Raw genomic sequence first — 22,369 nt, 5'->3', positions numbered from 1 at the left:
GTTGGGGGGAAATTCCAAACAATAATGGTGCATCTTTTGTCAAAATAATGAATGTAATCAAAGTAGAGAGAGAGAGTTAAGTAGAAATCATCTGCCTCACAGGCATCAGGAGGGGTGTGGGGGGTATATTGGGGTTCTTGGTGGTAAAAAATAATTACTGGTGAATAAATGGGTGTTTGACCATTGTATGACGGAGACTTAAACCAGAAAGCTTTGTAACTTTTCTCAAGGTGATTCAGTAAATAAATTTAAGAAAGAAAGAAAGAAAGAAAGAAAGAAAGAAAATGTAAACTTAACTTGACAAGGTAGATGATATCACAGAAAAGGATGATATCTTGAATGAAGTACAAGATGGCAGACCAAGAATTTTAACTCCCATTCTTTTTTCTTTTTTTCCTTTGGAATTGGTCTAAAAAAATTGTATCATCATCTGTATCTCCCAGGAAATTTCTGTCAGGCTTGTCATAAAAAAGTATTCCTGTTGGTTCTTGATCCTCTTGGTCCTTCATTCAATTACCTACACTAATTAGAAGATCCCACCAGGATGGATTTGTAATTCATGATTCACCTCTTCACAGGAACAAACTTCCCTGTTTAGGAATTTTTTCAGTTGAGTATAAGGTCAGAAACCTTTTATTAAGTCATAAATATGTTGAAGATTCTGTTGCTAAGAGAGGCATAGCTTCTCAACAAAGGCAATAGAATTCTCTGGTCAAAGTTTTACTTCAAACAGGATAGTTTCTGATTATCCTTTAGCAGAGAAAGGAGAAGTTGGAGTCTTACTCATAGGAAACTTGGATGAACACTCCAGGGACACTGAGTAATTCACTTGTCTTAGAAAGTGACTCTTTCAGCAGAGTCTTTCTTTGACTTGCTTGATTTTGGTTGTGAACAACTATTCTAAAGTGCATTCAGACATGGAACATTATCTTTTTTTTTTCTGATTACAACACTCCTGCTGATTTGGTGTCTCTCAAGACCTTTCAATGTTTCTTTGGAGCCACTAGCAACCAGGCATAAGATATCTCTAAGACTGGAACAGAAGAAAAAAAATGTTTTTAAACTCAGTAGCTTAAAAACTATGACTATGAAGCTTCCACCTGTCGATATCACAGAGGTTAAGTAGAAACAAAAGTAAAGTCAGTGGACTTTATTTTTATTTTAGTTTATTTGCTTATTTGAAACTGCTCAGGACTTACTCCCGGCTTTGTGCTCAGAGGTCATTCCTGGAGGAACTATATGTGGTGCTGGGATCAAACTGGATCAGTCACATGCAAAACACCCTACAACTGGACCTTTAACAATTATTTTAAATAATAATAGAAATATTATTATTTTATACTTGCAGTGATAGGGTGGAGTGATAGTACAGCGGGTAGGGGATTTGCCTTGCATGCAGCTGACCTGGCCGACCCAGGCTATTCCTCAGCCCTTCTCAGAGAGCCCGGCAAGCTGCCGAGAGTATCTCGCCTGCACAGCAAGCTACCCGTGACTTATTCGATATGCAAAACACAGTAACAAGTATCACAATGGAGACGTTCCTGGTGCCTGCTCTAGCAAATCGATGAACAACGGGAGAACAGTGGACAGTGACAGTGACAGTGACTTGCAGTGATGCTAATACCACACCTACACCAGATCCCTCTACCATTGTTCCAAGAGAACTTTTCCTCTCCCTTCCCAGTAATCTTCAGATCACAGTTCGGTTGGCCAAATCTCAGGGATTGTTTCCATTGGATTACACAGGAAGGACCTCAAAACTGCAAGCACTTCGGTGCAAGTACTTCAATGATGTAAAATGTCATGAATGCCATGGGTTTTAATCATAAATCTGATCATGAATCATACATTTAATCATAAATCATTTATCTGAGAGGTTGTTCAAAATCAGGAAATTCTGGGGAAAAAACTATTTTAAGTGGAAGTGCTGTGCTAACCCAACAGACTCAATTCTTATCTCAGCTTTAGTTTTAACCTCCCCCCAAGAATGCACTCCGAAGGGATTTCCATACAATCAGTGCTGCAACCCTGGCTCTATCCACCTGTACAGCCTGTAGCGGATGAGTGAGTCTCTAGTCACCTTCTGCGTCCTTCCCATCTGCTACTTGTTTGGTTGTTCGCTTTGTTTGCTTGTGGGAAGTAGAGTCATGGTTATATATTAGACTACATTTCCTATTTAAACCAGATTGCCAACTTTGAAGATTTAGGTTCCAGCAAATGAAAATAAGACCTTTTAATCAGAATGAAGTACCAGATGAAATACAAGATGCAGAGTTTATCAGTACTAGCCTATTTTCTATACAAGCTGCGGAGCTGGCCACGATTTACTTTGGACCCTTAGGGGACAGGTTCATTGGGGCAGTTGACATTTGCCGAAATTCTAAGCTTCATCAAAATTCACCCTGGAGTATGTTACAGGTCCCCCTTCTACCATCAGGCAGACACCTACTCTGGGACACCCGTCACACCAGTGGGCAGAACTGGTGGGCAACAGCTATCACAGAGTTAAGCAGGGAAGCAAAAGGAGTTTCTGGGGTCCCCTTCATCCTGTTCTATACCCTCATTCGGATGCATAGTGTCAGAAGGACCCCAGGCCAAGTCAGTGCCAGGAACTAGACCCCCTGAATAGGGTCCAAGCAAAGGTGCCAAGAATAATCAAGAAAACTGGAGAGAACTCTGATCAAAGCCAACAGTGAATGAGGAGTCCCTTTTCAGCACACCCCACTGACACTGATTGTTTCTAGTCTTTTTGATACATGACATTTTCATTGGTGGAAGCTGATACTACTGCTCTGATTTGTATTTCCTGATCATCAATGACAATGAGCACCTTTATATATGCCTACTTACCATTGTATGTGTTCTTCAAGCAAGTGTCATTTCATCTCTATCTTTTTTTTTTATAAATTTTTGTTGGCTTTTTATTATTGTTGTTTTTGAGCCTTGTGGATGAGGTTGTCTTGGAGGTTTAGCCCTTTATCTGATTTGTTGCATGCAAGTATCTTCTCCCAGAAAGTAGAGTATATTCTTTATTTTAGTTCTAGTTTCTTTTGTCAGCTAGAGTCAAAAACTTTTCAATTTTATATAGTCCCCTTTGTTCATTTTAATTTATCTTTGCCAATGGAGTCAAATAAAATCGCCTCTGAGGATTATAAAAAAAACTGGACATAAATAAGAGACAAAGCCTGTGGTTGATATGGCAGGAGTGGAAAAGTGGGCTGCCAGCCCGCCAGGTGCACCCTCTCCACACTCACCTACACCCTGTGGGTAGCAGCACCAGGTAAGGATGGATGCAGAATCCCAAAGGGGTCAGCTCATACCCATGACAAGACAGTAGGGTGTGAGACATCTTTGTGCTTTTGACTGGCTGGAGATTAAGAAAAGCTGAGACACATCAGGGAACCCCTGGGGTACAGTCCTTGGGGCCCAGCAGCAGGTACAGGGATCTTGCCCACATGCATGTGGCTGTCGCCAGACCCTAAGGAAAATCTTATCGTGGGAGAACTGCTAGGATGCTGTCCTTAGCTGACCCAGTGACAAGATTTGGGCTAGGAAAGTGTGCACTGGATAGAGAATGCTGTAGGGATAAGATCAGGCCATTCTGGAGAGACCGCACCCTTCTGCTTGGACTGTACAATAAATTCCAACTTAACCTTCTGAGATTCGTATGCAAATCTTACATACAATTTTCAAGAACCCACTAGAGCTGGAAAATTCACTTTTGCACAATTAGGGTCTGTGTAACAGCCTCGTGGGAGGAGAGGCTAATATCATGGACTGAACCCCGACTATCCTTTTGATATTTATTGCTTTGACTTAAGAATCAGGCAGAAAATATTCTAACTGGACTAAACCTTTTACATACTTGAGGGCCTCATGTATGGGGACAAACATCCTTCCTGTGGCTTATCTCAAGGGATTGTTCCTTCCGGAAAACTAGCAGCAAACAACCCTTGCCTCAGGAACTTGACGCATCAGTGTCAGCTTTCTGGATTTCTCAGTTCTGTTTTCTGCCATCATGTTTCTTTTTTTTTTCTTCTTCTCATTAGGGCACAATAAAATTAGGATAGGACAACAACATGGGCAAGGAGTGGGAGAGGAACAGCAATAGAAGAATTCTGATCCAACAAAATCATGCTCAATGTCAAATCCCAATTCCACCATCATCAGGTCATTCTGGCCACTCATCTCTTGCCTTCTTGCATTGATTGTATTTCTTCCTTTCTACCAATCCCAGAAGAGTGTGGAGCAGAGTTCACTCCTTGAGGTGAGGAGAGAAGAACTTGTTCCCCAATTTTGCCTCTACCCAAAGTTACTGAATGAGCAGGACTGTGACTGGCCTTTGTCCCCAGCTCTCCCTGCAGGCCTGGTACCCTGGACAGATCATCACACCCCTCACCTCTGACACACACACACACACACACACACACACACTTCTCATGTCAGCAGCTGCCGGCTTCCCGCACCAATGTTCCTCCCAGGATCTGTCAAGACTCCAGTCGAACATGTGGCTCTTCTTCAGTCTCCTACCAGCTCCCTGTAGCACTTCCTGTGTGGGACACTGGCAACTCTGGTACCTGTGTTTTCAAGGTCTTTTCTCCATGAAGCTATTAGTAGGACCAGGTTGATTTTCAGTAAGTGTGTGAATTTTTCCATTCAATTAGCTGAATGAGCGCTTTTATTTTTGAGTAGGAATAGTAAGCCACTGAGCATCCCATCCCTAACCCCAGCCTTTCCCCAGTGGCTCACAGTGGTGGTCCCAGCTGACCACTCAGTGCTCCCGGGCTGTTCTGGGTGCTGACCCTTCTCAGTCCTGCAGAGGGACAGCGAGAAGGAAGGAGACAGGATGTGAGTCAGTGTGGGATGACGTTCTCATGCCCATGAGCCCTGCCACTGTCACGGCCCTGCTGCCACAGGTTGTTTAAAAACATTAAGGGGCCCCAAAACTAAGACATAAGTTCTGAATTTGCAAGGGGCTTACACTGTTACTGTCACTGTCCTCTCATTGTTCACTGATTTGCTCAAGCCGGCCCAGTAACTTCTCCATTGTGACACTAGTTACTGTGTTTGGCATATCAAATACATCACGGTTAGCTTGCCAGGCTTTGCTGTGCGGGAGAGATACACTTGGTAGCTTGCCGGGCTCTCCAAGAGGGGCAAAGGAATCAAACCTGGGTCGGCCGCGTACAAGGTAAATGCCCTACCTGCTGTGCTATCGCTTCAGCCTCATGGGACTTACAACGAATTTTAAAAGATCTCAAGAGAGTCTGATCTGGCCCTGGTGGCCTTCTGATCTTAGATGCTTTCCTGGGTTATTACTTGCCCTTTTTGTTCACTGATGCTCTTCCTACTGTGCCTCTTCCCTACAGGACAAGCTCAGCGTCAGACAAATGAGCAGTTTCCTGGTTTTGCTCCAATTGCACAAGACTTTGACCCGCCTAGCAATTTTACTCTCTGGTGAGACCAGTCAGAAGGAACGTTTCGGCTCTGAAGAGGAGACTGACTGCAGTATGTGAGTGTCTGGGTTTCTAGTAATAGAAAAGATCCACAGGGGGTTATGTTGGAGAGTCTGAAGCCTGTGAGTATGTCTGTGTGTGCTGGAGGTCAGGGGTACTGGGTGTGGGCAGAGGGGATGATCTCTAGCACCAAAAATGCTCAGTTTTTAGCTCTTCCTGTTATCTCTGCATTTACTGTCTGTCACCAGACTTCATGCCTCAGTTCAAATGAGCCCAGATGTGAGATGAGCGAAGGCCCAGATAAGGCACCACAGAGCATGGGATTAGGAGGGTAGTGGAGATCTTTCTGGCCAGAATCGAGAAATCCTGATTGAAATAATCATTTGAAACCCTTCAGAGGTTCCACCTTAGGGACTTCTTTTACTGGGGGAGGGGGGGAGTATAGAATGCTTTCCAGAGAGAGAACATAAAGAGCACAGGCATTTTATTTTATTTACAGAACAGATGCTAGGGACACAGCAAGTTTTCTTTCTTTCTTTCTTTTGGTCTCAATAATTTTTAATTTTATAAGCAAGACTTGTAAAAGATATAATTAAAAAACAATATGGAGATATAAAAAGCTAAAATATATAATACTGATGTTAAGTAACATTGCCTACAGCTTCAGAAGATATATTAACATGCTCTAATTTATGTGACTCTAATGTAATTATAGATTTAATGGTATCTCTTGCATATATAATTCATCTTAATGTATTCACACCAGTGTGGTCATTCTAAGAAATTAATAACCTCTATTGTAAGATTTTGTTGTTGTTGTTGTTAATAGTGAAACACCATGAGGTACAGTTGTAGACTTACAAACTTTTGTCCTTGGGTTTCATTTATACAATGATCGAGTACTCATCCCTCCACCAATGTGAATTCTCCACCACCAATGATCTTAGTAGCCCTCCCATGCCCACACCCCATCCCCCCACCCTACCCGCCTATGTGTCAGGGCATTCCCTTTTGCTCACTCTTTCTTTTAGGGTGTTGTAGTTTGCAATAGAGGTTTTGAGTGACCATCGCGTTCAGTCTATAGTTTACTTTCAGCATGCATCTTGCATCCTGAGCGAGTCCTCCAAACATCCTATACTTGGTGTTCCCTTCTCTATCTGAGCTGCCTTTCCCCCCAGAATATGAGATCTGCTTCCAAGTCCTGGATCAGACTCCTGGTCATGGTCACGGTCACGGTCCTCCCGTTGTTCATCGATTTTCTCGAACAGGCCCAGTAACGCCTGCATTGTGAGACTTTGTTGTTACTGTGTTTGGCATATCGAATACATCTCGGCAGCTTGCTGGGCTCTCCGAGAGGGGCAGAGGAATCGAACTCGGGTCGGCCATGTTGGCTGAGTGCAAGGCAAACGCCCTACCCACTGTGCTATCGCTCTAGACTCCTGGTACTTATCTCAATTATTCTTGGGTGTTTAACTCCCAGTCTGTTACTTTCTATTCCCCAGCTGAGTGCAGTCTTTCTATGTCTGTCCCTCTCTTTCTGACTCATTTCACTTAGCATGATTCTTTCCATGTAGAACCACTTGTATGTAAATTTCATGACTTCATCTTTTCTAACAGCTGCATATTGTTCCATTGTGTAGATGTACCAAAGTTTCTTTAACCAGTCATCTGTTCTCCTGCACTTGTTTTTTTCCAAATGTTGGCTATTGTGAACAGTGCAGCAATGAATATAGAAGTGCAAATGTCATTTCTACTGTACTTTTTTTTTTTGCCTTTACAGGATATTTTCCCAGGAATGGTATTGCTGGGTCAAATGAGAGTCAATTTCTAATTTTTTGAGAATTGTCCATACTGTTTTCCAAAAGGGCTGAACTAGTCAGCATTCCCACCAGCAGTGAACGAGGGTGCCTTTCTCGCCACATCCACGTCAACACCGGTTGCTTTTGTTCTTTTGGCTGTGGGCCAGTCTACGTGGTGCGAGATGATATCTCATTATTGTTTTGATCTGCATCCCCCTGATGATTAGTGATGTAGAGTATTTTCTCATGTGTCTTTTTACCATTTGGATTTCTTCTTTGAGAAAGTTTCTGTTCATTTCATTGCCCCATTTTTTGATGGGTTGGATATTTTCTTCTTGTGGAGTTCAACCAGTACTTTGGTATCCTTTTTATCAACCCCTTGTTGGATGGGTATTAGGTGAATATCCTTTCCCATTCTGTAGACTGTCTTTGTATTTTGGTCACTGTTTCTTTTGAGGTACAGAAGCTTCTTAGTTTAAGATAGTCCCATTTGTTTATCTCGACACAGAGTTTTCTGAACCTTTACTTGTTTATTCTTTCTTTTTCAAAAATATATACTGTAGCACTGTCCTCCTTATTTTAAATTTTAAATTTTATTTTATTTTTATAAAGTTGTTCATGGTCACGGTCCTCCTGTTGTTCATCGATTTGCTCGAGCGGACCCAGTAACGTTTCCATCATGATACTTTGTTGTTACTGTGTTTGGCATATCAAATATGTCATGGGTAGTTTGCCAGGCTCTCCGAGAGGGGTGGAGGAATCTAACTCAGGTCGGCCATGTTGGCTGCGTGCAAAGCAAATGCCCTACCCACTGTGCTATTGCTCCAGCCCATAAAGTTGTTAACAATAATTTATTGCATTCAATATTCCAACACCAATCTCATCACCATTACATCTTCACACCTCTTGTTGTTTCTTTCATTGTGGTAAATGAGAGCTAGTTACACCAGGTCAGGGATATCCCTGTGAGGAAGGTGGATAAGGAGATATGGGCAGATTCACAATTTCCTTCCCAGTTTAACTAGACTCTGTACACACAGTAGTTTCAGTTGCATTATCATTGCTTCCTGTCTAGGACCAGGAAGTGAAGGAGTTGGGAGATAGTCTGCAAATGTGTGAAAGTCTTCTCTGTGCTAAGGTAAGATCCAGAGTTTCATTCTGGAACCTGAGATGCTGGAGTAAGTATAAGTATGTTGCGTGTGTGTGTGTGTGTGTGTGTGTGTGTGTGTGTGTAAGTAGTCATGACTTTGCTTCCTAGTGCATATCCTCTGTCTGTTTTCACTCTGAGCCTCAGCTTAGGAAATTCAGGATGTGAGGTGACTGAAGGACATGAACAGACTTTCTGGGGGATATCTACCCAAGAACACAGACTCTTAGCAAGAGAAACAGAAGGCTCTAGAAAAGTTTCTCTCTATGACTCTGGAAGCTTCTCTATGATTCATCTTGTGAAAGAGAAAGAGTTTAGAGTTTCATGTGAGAAGGAAAGAGCTCTATAATTATAGTTGAGTCCCTCATTTGATTCACAGTACTGTGAGTACAAACTCACGTTCTAAAATACACCCACCCCACTGCCCTCTTCACAAACTCCCAGAACTGGGAAATGGGGTACAGCTTCAGGTTCAGGAACAACTTCAGTGGGAGGGAGGAGGGCTGACCCTTGTGCTCCAGGTTCCTGTCCCCTGTCTCTGGCTGTCAGGGCCTCAAGGACTGTGCACCAGTTTCTTAAGTCCAGAATCCTTCAGAGTCTAGGCATTCTTGTCTCCCTACCACTACTCCATTTCTGGATTTTGTAAACTTCTTCATTTTCAGTCACCCTGAGCTGCTTCTGGAAGACCTTCTTGACTTGGAGACAAGGACTCACCTCTCTGGATCTCCAGGAACTCAGCTCTCAAGACTAACCCACTTTTCCCCAGTCTTTCCAATGAACTCCCTTACCCTCAGGTCTAAGGGGACTTAAGAACAAATTCACTGCTTCTTCTAGTGGTCTTGTGAACTTTATTACCATAGAGGTACATAGAGACTTTTAATCTGATATCATTTGTTCTTTTGGGTGGATGTGGGTGTAGAAACATCTAGTGGTGAGAGGTGCAGTAAAGTCAAAAGTAATTAACTGTCTCATGGAATCTTTCATAGAGCACCACTTAGGGGACCAATTATTCTTGATGCCTGCTAGCAGGGTTAGGAGCTCCATATTCTCTTACTGAATTCTCACTGTTACTGCAAACATTGTGAGGAATCCTATCAGCCTTCTCCATCTTTCTTAGTTTTGGTTCAAGAAACTGTTGTATAGGCCAGAGCAATAGTACAGAGGGTAGGGCATTTGTCTTGCTTGTGGCCAACTTGGGTTTGATTCCCAGCATCTGATATGGTCCCCTGAACATCACCAGGAGTAATTCTTGAGTACAGATCCAGGAGTAACCCCTGAGCATCACTGGGTGTGAGCCAAAAAGATGAAAGAAAGAAAGAAAGAAAGAAAGAAAGAAAGAAAGAAAGAAAGAAAGAAAGGAAGAAAGACTTGTCAATGATGGGCTGTTCTATATCTTAGCTATTATGCAGCAATAAATAAATAAATATAAAAACAACATTTAAGCAATTGAAATGTTGCTAGTGGGGGCTGGAGAAATATCTCAATGGTCTGAGCACAGAATTTGCAGGCAGAAGGCCTGGTTTACCCTGCATTACTTAATGGTTCCAAGAGCATGGTGGAATGTGACCCCTGAGTGACGCTGGTTGCCCCTTCCTGAGCCAAAATAAATAAAATGTCACTAGTGCTTTGAGAAACTGTCATTTTTATTGGATTTATTTGACTTATTTAAATCCAGGAGTCACAGTATCATATTGACTACCATATATAAGGACATAACTATGCACTATGTACTTTTCTCAATTTTAACCTCTTTATTTCCAATAGAGAGGAGATTAAAATACCTATGGGGGCACATAGGATCAAATGATGAAATTCCTCATACTGAAAATTTCTGGCTGCTACATCTCTGCTTCTCAAGTCAGTTTTGGAGGATTTTAGAGAAAGTCATGGCCTCAGGCACAAGTGCCAAGAAGCTGAGGGAAGAATCCACATGCTCTATCTGCCTGGAGCTGATGACTGAGCCCGTGAGCATTGACTGCGGGCACAGCTTCTGCTTTGTGTGCCTAGTGGACCTCATTGAAAGCCAAAGTTTTGGGACACCAATTCACTGTCCCCTCTGCCGGACGCCATTTGAAAGGGGGAACTACCGACCCAATAAGCACCTGAAAAACCTCATTGAAACCATCAAGGAGATAGAATGTGAGAGGACATGTGAGGAACACGGACAGCAGCTCCACCTGTTCTGCGAAGATGATGACCAGCTCATCTGCTGGCGCTGTGAATGGTCACCACAGCACAGAGGACACACCATAGCTCTTCTGGAAGATGTGTGCCAAGGATACCAGGTGAATGGATGATCCTCAGGGCTCACAAGAACCTGTTCTTATATTATTGTATGATATTAAGATTATTTAACTGGAAATCTTAAAACAGAGCTTTCCCCATGTCATTCTCTAAGAATGGTTAATGAGTAACCACCACTGAATCAGTCCTGACAGCCCATTGTCAGCACGGCAGGTGGTTAAACTTGTCTCTAACCACCCATGTGCACCAGATCACTCCTGCATGTTTACTTCTTCCGAATTTCTCTGTAATTTGTAAACCTTAGAAGCAAGACTATGTGGTAAAATCCAGGGGACAAAGGCACACCTTCTTTTTCTTTGGCACACCTTTTTTTAGATCTTTATAACTTACAACTTTTATTTTTTTTGTGTGTGTGTGTGTGTTGATATGTTTATTTTTTTATTTTTTTTATTAGTGAAGCACCATGAGGTACAGTTGTAGATTTACAAATCTTTGTGCTTGGGTTTCGGTCATACAATGATCAAATACCCATCCCTCCACCAGTGCCCATTTCCCCCCACACCCCCTCCCAACCTGCCTCTGTGGCAGGGCATTCCCCTTTGTTCTCTCTCTCCTTTTGGGTGTTGTGGTCTGCAAAAGAGGCATTGAGTGGCAATCATGTTCAGTCCATAGTCTACTTTCAACATGCATTTCCCCTCCTGGGAGGATCATCCAAACACCCTTTATTTGGTGCTCCCTTCTCTATCTGAACTGCCCTTTCTCCTAGAATACCCGGCTGGCCTCTAAGCTATGGAGTAATCCTCCTGGTGTTGATCTCAGCTATTCTTAGGTATTGATCTCATATTTTGTTGCTTTATATCCCCCAGATGAATGCAATCTTTTTATGTCTATCCCTCTCTTTCTGACTCATTTCGCTTAGCATGATAGTTTCCATATTGTACCACTTGTATGTAAATTTCATGACTTCATCTTTTCTAAGAGCTACATAGTACTCCATTGTGTAGATGTACCAAAGTTTCTTTAACCAGTCATCTGTTCTTGGGCACTCAGGTTTCTTCCAGTTTCTGGCTATTGTAAAGAGTGCTGCAATATAACTTACAACTTTTATAACTAAGTTGTGAGGCCAAGAAAGAACCTCATAGGTGCTGTGACAGTCCGCACTTCAGCAAAACAAGCAGTAGGCCTGAGTTTCTGTTTCCCTTTCCCCCGTCTTCCCAAAGAATTCCTGGAGACTGTCATTGGCCGAAACTGGAAATTCCCTAGATATCTCTAGCCAGTCCTATGATAAGTAGGATATCTCTGGGCACAGCAGGTGTGCGTGACCAATTAGCTCACAGATTTGTGACTGCTTCACAGCAATTCTTTTTTTTTTTTTTGCGGGGGGTTGGGTGTCACACCGGGCAATGTACAGAGGTTACTTTTGGCTTGTGCACTCAGGAATCACTCCTGGCAGTGCTTGTGGGATCATATGAGATGCTAAAAATTGAACCCAAGTCTACCGCGTGCAATGCAAAAACTCTGCCCACTGTGCTATCACTCTAGCCGTTTCTAAGCATTTCTTGGGAAAACTGCCAATGTTGCTTATGTAACAATATGCCATATAATGTCCCCTGGAACTTGGGTCAGGATCCTTGTCAAGACTCCACTGTGTTGGATGAGACTCGGACCCTAGCTCGAGCTAACAATAAAGGGACTTTGTATTGGCATCCTCAAGTCTGGTCTGGTCAATGTGTGTGCGAAACTCCCTTCCTGGGACAGAACAAAGTATGGCAAATAAAGACTAGCTAGACACCTGGGAATGATGATAGGAGTGAATATTTGGGGGTTAGAACAATATCCAGGTGGTTTCCAGAGGTAAATCTTGAAGGACACATGAAAATTACCATATATAAAATCATGAGGAAAGTTTTTTCACAAAATGCATTGTTTCCTTGACAATATTGTAATGTTGATGTAGCTCAAACTCTGGGTGTCCAGCTGAGCTGGGGCTCACAAATCACCCACCAAGCTCTTATGCACCATGGAGATTACTAGGCACCTTCATAAGCCTCAATTTCTCCATCACTGGGACAATGTTAAAATTTTACAAACTGCTCAGAATTACCAAGGAGATCAAATGTTAGTGCTCTCAACTTATGAGGAATCAACAAATATTCTTGGTTATTCTAAGATTTGAAAATCTGGGATTTTTATTTAGCCTTCTTAAGTTTCCAGTCAACTATTGTCAAATCAAGTATCCTTACACTCTTTTCTTCAGGAAAAGCTTCAGGAAACTGTGACAACTTTACAGACACTGAAAAAGCAGTGTGAGAGTCTGAAGGTGTTCACACAAAAGCAAATAACCGAATGGGAGGTAATAATTGAATGGATTTTCCTCTAATTCTTTTTCATTGTAACATGAAGAAAACAGGTTGGTTGGCAAAATGTATGATGACTTATTCTTAATAAGACAGATCATTTATTTGATACCATAAAAAGACACATTTGCCCCCTACTGGTGTCTCAATAAGATCTTTTTCTCCAATGCTTCAATAACTGCCATGATTATGATTAGCAATTCCTCAGTCTCAGAAGCAAAGTTGGTTTGCCTTATTACCTTGAACCACTTTTCCCTGGGTTTCAAACTTAAATATATCAAGGTTTAAATACTTCAGATAATTCAAATTTAAATAATTTGTTTGAAGGTGTCAACCTTATTATATTTGTGCATTTGCTCTAAAAAGGATCTGCACTAGATATTATAAATACATATAGTATATAATAATGTATTTATAAATACACTATAAATATAATTCTGTGCATTTAGCATTTTTATATTGTTGTGCAGCTACTACTAGTGTTCATCCCTGGAAATTCTCATCAGTCTAAACTGGGAATCCTTATCCATAATTCCCCACTCTTCCTTGGCTTCCTAGCACCAGGAACCACAATTTTACATTATGTTTCTGATATGACTAGGTACTTCTCAAAGGTTGACTCACATAGTATTTCTTCTTCCATGTCTGGCTTACTGGCAAGATATTGTCACGAGCATGATATTATTGAGTTGCATTCATATTGCAGCATCATCAGAATATGTTTCATTTTAACACTGAGCTGAGTAGTTTGCTATTGTATATGTGTAATTTATTATGTTTAATTGATTTATCCCTCTATGAACATTCAGTTTGCTATCACTTTTTTTTTGCTTTTTGGGTCACACCCGGTGATGCTCAGGGGTTACTCCTGGATCATGCACTCAGGAATCACTCCTGGTGGTGCTCGGGGGACCATATGGGATGCTGGGAATCAAACCTGTGTCAGGTCAGTCATGTTGGCTGTGTGCAAGACAAACGCCCTACCGGCTGCGCTATTGCTCCAGCCCCCAGCTATCACTTTTAATAAAGCTCAATTTCTTGATTCTAGGAGAAAGTGGAGCTTCAAAAAAGAACAATCAGATCTGACTTTAACAATCTTCATGCTTTCCTGTTTGAAGAGGAGAAGTATTATTTTTGGAAATTGCAGAAAGAAAAAGAAGACACTTTGAGTAGTCTGCAGCAAAGTAAAGACAAACTGGAGAGGCAGAGTCAGGAACTCGGCAACTGCATCCTGGAACTACAGAAGAAATGTCAGGGCTCATCTCAGGATTTGTTACAGGTAAGTCTGTGCACTTGGAGAATAGGAAAACGTTGCCTTTCTTGATAGCTCAGGAGAAGCACCTTTGTAGAATGGTGAATAAGAACAAACACTTATTCACTGAGGAAAGTCATGAGTACATTCCTCAATTTCTTTACCAAGTAGCCAGCAAGCAAATTCAATTATTGCAGATACCACAGTTACCCATAGGTTTCAGCAAGAAAAATAATAGACTCAGTGTGTGATAAACATGCCACCATGCTGAATATCTTAGGGGCTGGCATGAAAATAATGTTATCCTGCAATCCATAAATATCTAAGGCTAGTGTCATTCTCTTAATGGGCAGTGTTTTAAAAATAACACAGAAACTTTTTTAAGGTCTGAAGAGGTTTTTGTTTTATCTTTTTTGTATAGTGAGTAGGCATTTGCCTTGTACACAGTCAACCTGGATTTGATCCCCGGCATCCTATATGATCCTCTGAGTACTATCAGGAATAATTTCTGATTTCAGAGCTATGAGTAACTCCTGAGCATCACTGGGTGTACCAAAAACTAAACATCTTTTTTTAACTGTAGGCACTTATTTACACAGATTTACAATACTGTTGATAGTATGATTTCACACATGCAATATTCTAATAGCACATCCTTCACTAGACTGTCCCCCACTACCACTTAGGCTTTCCAAATTTCCCCACCATGGTTACTTCACGTCTATAGACCAGTTCTCAGATTCTGTTGCCTCCATCTACTCTGTTCCTTTTGTTCCTTTATATCTCACATGAGAGAATTATTTTGTTATTTGTCTCTCTCTCTCCATAAATTTCATTCATGATAATGCTTTCTAGATCCATCCATGTAGCAGCAAATTGCATGGTTTCATCTCTTCTTGAAGCCAAATAGTATTTTATTGTGCAGATATACCATAGTTGATTTTTCCAGTCATTTGTTCTTGGACTCTTCTGTTGTTCTCAGATTTGAGCTTCTGTAAAAGGTGCTGCAATGAACATAGGAGTGCAAATGTCTTTTCTGAAAGGATTTTTGGGCCCTTGAGGTAGATTCCAAGAAGTGGAATTTCTCAATCATTTGAAAACACAATTTGTAATTTTTTGAGAATTGTTAACCCCATCTTCCAAAAGGATTGAGCCATTTGACATTCCCACCAACAGTGGACAAGGATTTCTTTAGGGAGGGGTGTTTGTAGAGAACAGCCCCTTGTGCCAATTAAATGCATCAGTGAAATACAGATGTTTTCACATTCTCATCTGGTTTTTGTTCCTCTACAGAATGTGAGAGCCACGTTGAGCAGGTAAGTGCTCTATGAAGTCTGGAGTGGGTCGCGCGGACATATCAAAGTGAATGAAATGTCCTATTTACAAAGTCTCTGGCCTCTGCTTATTCTAGGAGTTTGAGTATGAAGCTGGAATTACCAGAACCTGTTTCTTTGGATGTTCATACTGTGTGTGATGTTTCTGAACTTTACTTTGATGTGAAGGAAATGTCAAAAAGTTATCGGGGTATGTGAAACTAATGTTCGCACGCTGTAAGGATGGATGGTGTGTCAGGGTAACCAAATTCATACCCTCTCTTGGTAGGTTCATGTCCAAGAGTTCTTCAGTCATGTCATGGTACTTTTATAGTCTCCCATGTCTGTGTGCTCTACTGCTTAAGTGGGGATATGGCATTAGATGGGTCATCAGTTCAGACTCTCTACCTCTGTGTCATCAGCTGTTCCACCTCAGGCAAATGTCCACCAGCTCAGTTTTTATATTTTAAGATTGAAACTTTCTCACTTTTGTGAGGTTATCATGAAAATTAAATGCATCAGTGTGCGTAGAGTGTAGGTGGGTCTGGGACATATGCTTGTTCTTTGTGATTCAGTCAGCTCTCAGAGAAATATTCCATAAATATTAGAGACTGAGGTATAAATCATTGTAAGTACTGGATCAAGGTAACATAGTCAAGGTTAAGATAAAAATGAAAATTAAGTTTTACCCATTGTAAATTCTGGGCTTCTTCTACCTTATGTTTCTACCTTACTGAGTTCTTACTTAGTACTTTCCATATTGTCACAAATCTTATTTACATTTATAAAATTTGAATAGCTCTAAATATTGAATTTTTTTTACCTCACTTGACTGTAAAATCAGATCTAGCCAGAAATGATTTGGTGTCAGGAATAATTATTCCTTCAAAACTACATGGCAGCTTCAATCAATATACATAGTAACAGGGTTTTATGTGTCAAGTACCTGGTTATGGTCCTGGATTCTGGGCTTAGGTGGTCAGAAATCTGTAACCAGGGAACTGAGAAACAGTATAGGTGTACAGACAAATCCCGCCCCTGCAGACCCCCAAATGAAGAAATCTCCCATTGAAGTATTGTCTCTGTCTTGCCCTGGCCAAAGCCCCTGGCTCATAAGTCACACTTATTTTTTACTCGTGGTGCTCACAGACAGTGGGCCGCCATGCTGTGGAAATCTCTCTGAAACCAGGGACCACAGACAGCAGGGTTTCCAGGATCATATGCTGTGCTGGAGACCAAACTCACAACCTCAGAACTGTAATGTCAATGCTTTAACCATTAAACCATCTCTCAGTCCCCATTCACTTTATTTTTATTTATTTGTGAAAATTTGTATTGAACACTGTGATTTATGATACTGTTAATGATGGTTTCATGCAGATATCATTCTAATCATACCCACCACCAGAGTATCCTCTTCTTCCCACCAAGTTTCCAAAAGTCCATCCTATTCAACAGCACCTTCTCCCCAAGCTCAGTTCTGGGGACCAACACTCCATTTCTGTTGATTTTGGCTGTTTGTTGCTTCCTTACTGTGTATGTTTAAATTCCACATATGAGAGATGATTCTGTATCTATCCCTTTCCTTCTGACTTTACCTTCAGCATGATCCCCTGCAGTTCCACCCATGTCATGGCAAATTGTTTCTTTAAAAAAAAAAAAACAGGCACAGACAATAACTCACTCAGCTAATAAGAAAGAAAGTGTGTATTTGAACATCGGCTGTTTTTTATTTCAAATAAACTGTATGCTCAAACCAAACCTGACTTCTTTATATATTTGTTTTGCTGGGTAATCGCATGACTGAGGCCAGGTGAAGCTCACAAGAGTTCATTCTTTCTGAGAATGAGAGACAAGTGGCTCAGGCATGCCCCAGAAGACAGTGATTGCCCTTAGGAGGTTTAGAGCCATTCCTGCTACCCTGGATAATGAGGATTTTAGAAAGATGTCCTCGTCTTTAAAGTAGATGTGGGAAAGAAACTGCATGTAAGTGAGGAGTTTGTCTGGAAAAAGTGGCCAATGAAATTGCTATCATCAGGCCGCAGGCCCGGTCTGGATTCTGGGCCATTAGACTGTGTAAATAGAATGGCTTTGAAGTCTCTGCTTTGGGACCTTGACTTCTCTTATTCCGAGGGAATAAATCCAGATTGTAGGATATTTTTCCTAACTCTGAGACCAGACTCGTGTTCTTTTGCAACAGGAACACTAGCTTCTATACCCACATCTTCACCTTCTTCTCTGAGACTCTTAGGCCCTCTTTTAAGGCTTACCAATATTCTCTTTTGTGCCAGTTTTCATCAAATAAGGAAGGAGAAATCTCTTGGATGACCCAGATTGAGACAATACTTTTTATCCTGTCAAGACAGAAATTTGATCTGTTAGCTTCTCTGCTATTCCTCAGTTCCTAGAATAATGCTGAGCTTTTAGAGACACTTAGTAAATTTGCATGGGATGAATGGACATGAAAACTCTAAAATCTACAGAGTTGATGAGCATGAGCTCTGGGAAAACAACCAATAGCAAAGATCATTCATTGTACTTTGCTTTCCTCTTTCGCTTCACAGCTCTGATTTCATAACTCCCTGACTGACCACTGGGTTGACCTTGGGTCAAGAGGTCATATTGTTTGTTTGATACCATTTGAACTCATGTGGCATTGAAAGAAATCTGTGATTGTCTAAATCACCTGCTAAAGAGTAGGAACATTTAAATTACAATGACTCTTCTGACCACTGACCTTTATTAATAATCTGAGCTAGAGACCTGGATGACATGTAAGTGTTGAGAATCACCAGCACTAGTGCATCCTACTTGGGCAGTAACTGTAAATTTTGAGAGAAGAATTTAAGTATCTCACAGTAAGAGACTTCAAATGAGGAGAGAGAGGGTGCAGATGAAGTATAAAATAAATTTTTCTGGGAACCTCAAGACTGGAATAGAAGATATTTTCTGAGCTGTTCTAGCACCACCAACCTGTAAATATTACAAATAAATAGTTATTGTTTTTGTATTTTTGGTAATATTTGGTACTATTCATATAGGATCAAATAGTTCTGAACTATATCCAGGTGTTTTTGTGTGTGTGTGTGTGTGTGTTTGTGTGTGTGTGTGTGTGTGTGTGTGTGTGTGTGTATTCATGTCAAATCTAATTTTTCTTCCTGAAGTCAGCTAAGGATAGCACCAGGATGAAATCTATCAAAACTCAAACACAAATATTGCCAAAAACAAATGTACCAAATTGATGGTGTCCTGTTAATTACCCCTTATATAGATATCTATATATGCTGCCTCTGAAATCTTCTGATATTATGTCTCCAGTATAGGAGAAATGAAGCAAATAAAGTTGTCTTGAGTGCTGAAGACATGGTTGGGTGTTCATTTCTTCCAGGGGAAAGTCATAGATGAACTCCTAGCATCAGAAACTCATCTGACAGAGGCTGGGCTGTACCTTAAAAGGGAGCACCAAATAAAGGGTGTTGGGAGGATCCTCCCAGGATGGGAGAAGCATGCTGAAAATAGACTATAGACCAAACATGATTGCTACTCAATGCCTCTTTTGCAAACTAGAACACCTAAATGGAGAGAGAGAACAAAAGGGAATGCCCTGCCACAGAAGCAGGGTGGGATGGGGTGGGATGGGGGTTGGGAGGGATACTGGGATCCATGGTGGTGGGAAATGGGCACTGGTGGAGGGATGGGTATTTGATCATTGTATAATTGAAACCCAAGCACAAAATTTGTAAGTCTACAACTGTACCTCATGGTGTCTCACTAATAAAAATGAAAAGAAAAATAAAAAAAAAAGTAAGTTGCAGGGGAGCGGTGCCGCCAGCTGGAGGGTGAGTACATCAACAGCCTGATGGTGACTTCAGGCTTCTTGATACTCCAAAATTTCTGCTGTGTATCTGGCTGGACCCCAACAACTCAGGACCAAGTTTCCCAAGAAATCAATGAGCCAAAAATTAGATATAAATGGGAGCCACACCTACAAACCATCTCTGGCTCAGCTATACAAGCGTATTTATTGACCATTTCATATCAGAGACTCACAAATCTCAAAAAATATCAAAAACCACAGTTAATCTTGGACCATGCAAGACTGAGCAGACCAGGGTAAATCAGAGTGGAGTGGGTCAGCTTGGTACCTGCCCACACAGAGCTCCTGGCAGCCACTTGCTCTCACAATCAAAACTTGCCACTATGTCCCCAGCTGGACTCCACCCTCTCAGAGCGGACCTCACTGAGGTATTAACCTATTGAAAATTCAGATATGTGGGTTTTGTGACTGAAATCTCCAGGTTTTCTTGGAGTTGGGATGAACTGTCACTCTGACATGCTGGGGTCATAAGACCAGCCAGGGAGTCGGCTGTGGCAGCCCACCTCACTCCACCCATTGTGCACCGTAGAGGCAAGGGGGACAGAGCTTGGAGGGAGAGTGAGCACACAGAATCACAAGAAGAGACACACACTCTATGAGCCTCTGCAGGGAGAAGACTAATTTTACTACATGCAGGGTCAGGTTCATATACCTCAAGAAACAGGGAACAAATTTTTGTGGGGGTATCTGGGACACACTGCACAAAGGCTTAGTAGGACATTTGTTATTCCTTCTTGGTTGGGGCTCTGCTTACTCACTCATTCCCTGGCTCCACCAAGGTTCTGAAGGGGTAAAGGGAAGGGAGAGTAGTTACTGCTGGGAAATCAAAAGAGGAAGCTATGGGGAAGGGGCCGCCAACCACTCATCCAGTTTGGGCCAAGTCTTGGGGACTCCATCCTCACACCTAGTTGCCCCCCAATTGTACCTTGTAATGTCCCACAGTGGGCTACCCCCCCCCCCTTCCCTATACTCCTGATAGTACCACACTCACACCATAAACCAACTTCAGCACCACCATTTATGTTCTACTGGCCTTGCTTCAGAGACTCATAAATAAATCTCAAGAGATCAAAGGCCACAGTTAAGCTTCTTATCATTGCAAACAGGTCAGGGAATGCAAAGAGCAACTCCAGCCTAATTCCAGAGAGTCCCAGGGGAGCTAAATGCAAAGATTCACCCACAGCAGAGCAGGAGCACAGCAAACCCAGTGGGGAAAGATGCTTTGAAGCCCACCAACCTCAATGAGGGGAAAGACGGAGGTCCTTGCTCCAAGATAAGATGGAGAGAAATTCTGGAAAACAATGGAAGGTGGGAAAAAGTCTGAAACAAATAAGCAAACAAACAATATAGTGTAGAACTATGGGAAGAGAATAAGAGAACAACAATAAAACTAACTGTAGAGGAACACCAGGGTAGACAATAGCAGCTCATGCAGAAATTCTATGTTCAGATTAATAAGCGCAAGATAATAAGTTCTAACAGGATTGGTCATACACTTTTTTTTTTGCTTTTTGGGTCACACCTGGCGATGCACAGTAGTTACTTCTGGTTCATGTACTCAGGAATCATTCCTGGCGGTGCTCCAGGGACCATATGGGATGCTGGGAATCAAACCTGGGCCGACCTCATGCAAGGCAAACACCCTACCTGCTGTGCTATTGCTCCAGCTCCTGGTCTTGCACTTTGTACCTCCAGGAGGCAGTACATAAACTTGGCCAACTCACTCTTGCCTAAATTCAGGGTAGGGTTTATCAAATCTTCCTTGGAGTATATTACAGGTACCACACCAAGCACATACCCACTGTGGGAGACCTATAACACCAGTTCGCAGAACTGATGGGTGACAGAGTTAAGATGTTACAGTTAAGCATGAAAACAAAATAAAGGGAATTCCTGGTGCCTTCTCCATCATTTTCTATGCCTTCACTCTGCAGGCACAGTTAATGTCAGAGTGATGCAGTAGAGAACCATGTTGGGCCAAGTCAGGGCACAGCAAAACTGACAGTGAGAGAAATGATGAGGGCAGGGAGATGGACAGAAATGGAAGGAGTCTGAGCCAGCAAGGCCATGTTCTCAAGTCAAATCCCAACTCCACCATCATCAGGACATTCTGGCCACACATACTTGACCTTTTTGCACTAATAGCATTTCTTCCTTCCCACCAATCCCAGGAGGGTGCAGAACTGAGACATTAATCCTTGGGTAGGGAGAGAAGCTCCTGTTTCCTAATTTTGACTGTACCCAGAGTTGGTGGGTGAGCAGGACTGTGACTGGTCTGTGCCCCTATCCTCTCTCTGCAGGTCTGGTGCCCTAGACAGAACCCACCCCCCCAGCTCTCAGGTCAGCAGCTGCCAGCTGGCAGCACCCAGATTCCTTGCAGGGTCTGTCAGGACTCCAGTGGAATGTGTGGCTCTTCCTCAAGTTTTCTGCACTGGATACTTTGCATTTCTGGTATACTTGCTTTCAAGGTCTTTTCTCATGAAGCTATTACTATGACTAGGTTTTATTTTCAGCAAGTGTGTGAATTTTTCCATTTGACTGGCTGGAGCGATAGCACAGCAGGTAGGGCGTTTACCTTGCATGCAGCAGACCCTGGTTCAATTCTTTCGTCCCTTGCTGGGTAAAGAGCCCAGCAAGCTACCGAGAGTATCCCACCTGCATGGCAGAGCCTGACAAGCTCTCCGTATCATATTCGATATGCCAAAGACAGTAACAACAAGTCTTACAATGGAGACATTACTGGCCCCCGCTTGTGCAACTCGCTGAACATCGGGAGGGCAGTGCAATTGGCTTAATGAGTGCTTTTATTTATGATCAGGAATGGCAAACCACTGGGTACCCCATGCCTGACCACTGCCTACCTCCACAGCTCAGAGTGATGGTTCTCCAGAGTACACTTCTATCTGGGCCATTCGCAGTTCCTG

At 42.1% G+C, this 22,369-nt stretch overlaps 1 protein-coding gene across 1 annotated transcript; it reads left to right on the top strand.

Moving 5' to 3' along the window:
• Positions 1–5,473: 5,473 nt before the first annotated feature.
• Positions 5,474–17,285, top strand: LOC130040420 (E3 ubiquitin-protein ligase TRIM38-like). The gene is made up of 7 exons (XM_056132498.1): positions 5,474–5,512; positions 8,331–8,393; positions 10,167–10,687; positions 12,904–12,999; positions 14,052–14,282; positions 15,549–15,571; positions 15,667–17,285. The coding sequence occupies exons 3-7, from the start codon at positions 10,289–10,291 to the stop codon at positions 15,785–15,787; spliced, it is 870 nt and encodes a 289-aa protein (XP_055988473.1). The 5' UTR covers positions 5,474–5,512; positions 8,331–8,393; positions 10,167–10,288; the 3' UTR covers positions 15,788–17,285.
• The last annotated feature ends 5,084 nt before the right edge of the window (positions 17,286–22,369 follow it).

This window comes from Sorex fumeus, unplaced genomic scaffold (assembly GCF_029834395.1).
Source record: "Sorex fumeus unplaced genomic scaffold, SorFum_2.1 ptg000094l, whole genome shotgun sequence".
NCBI classification, from domain to species: domain Eukaryota; kingdom Metazoa; phylum Chordata; class Mammalia; order Eulipotyphla; family Soricidae; genus Sorex; species Sorex fumeus.
The sequence above is the reverse complement of the archived record's forward strand: the minus strand, read 5'-3'. Positions and strand labels throughout refer to the sequence as shown.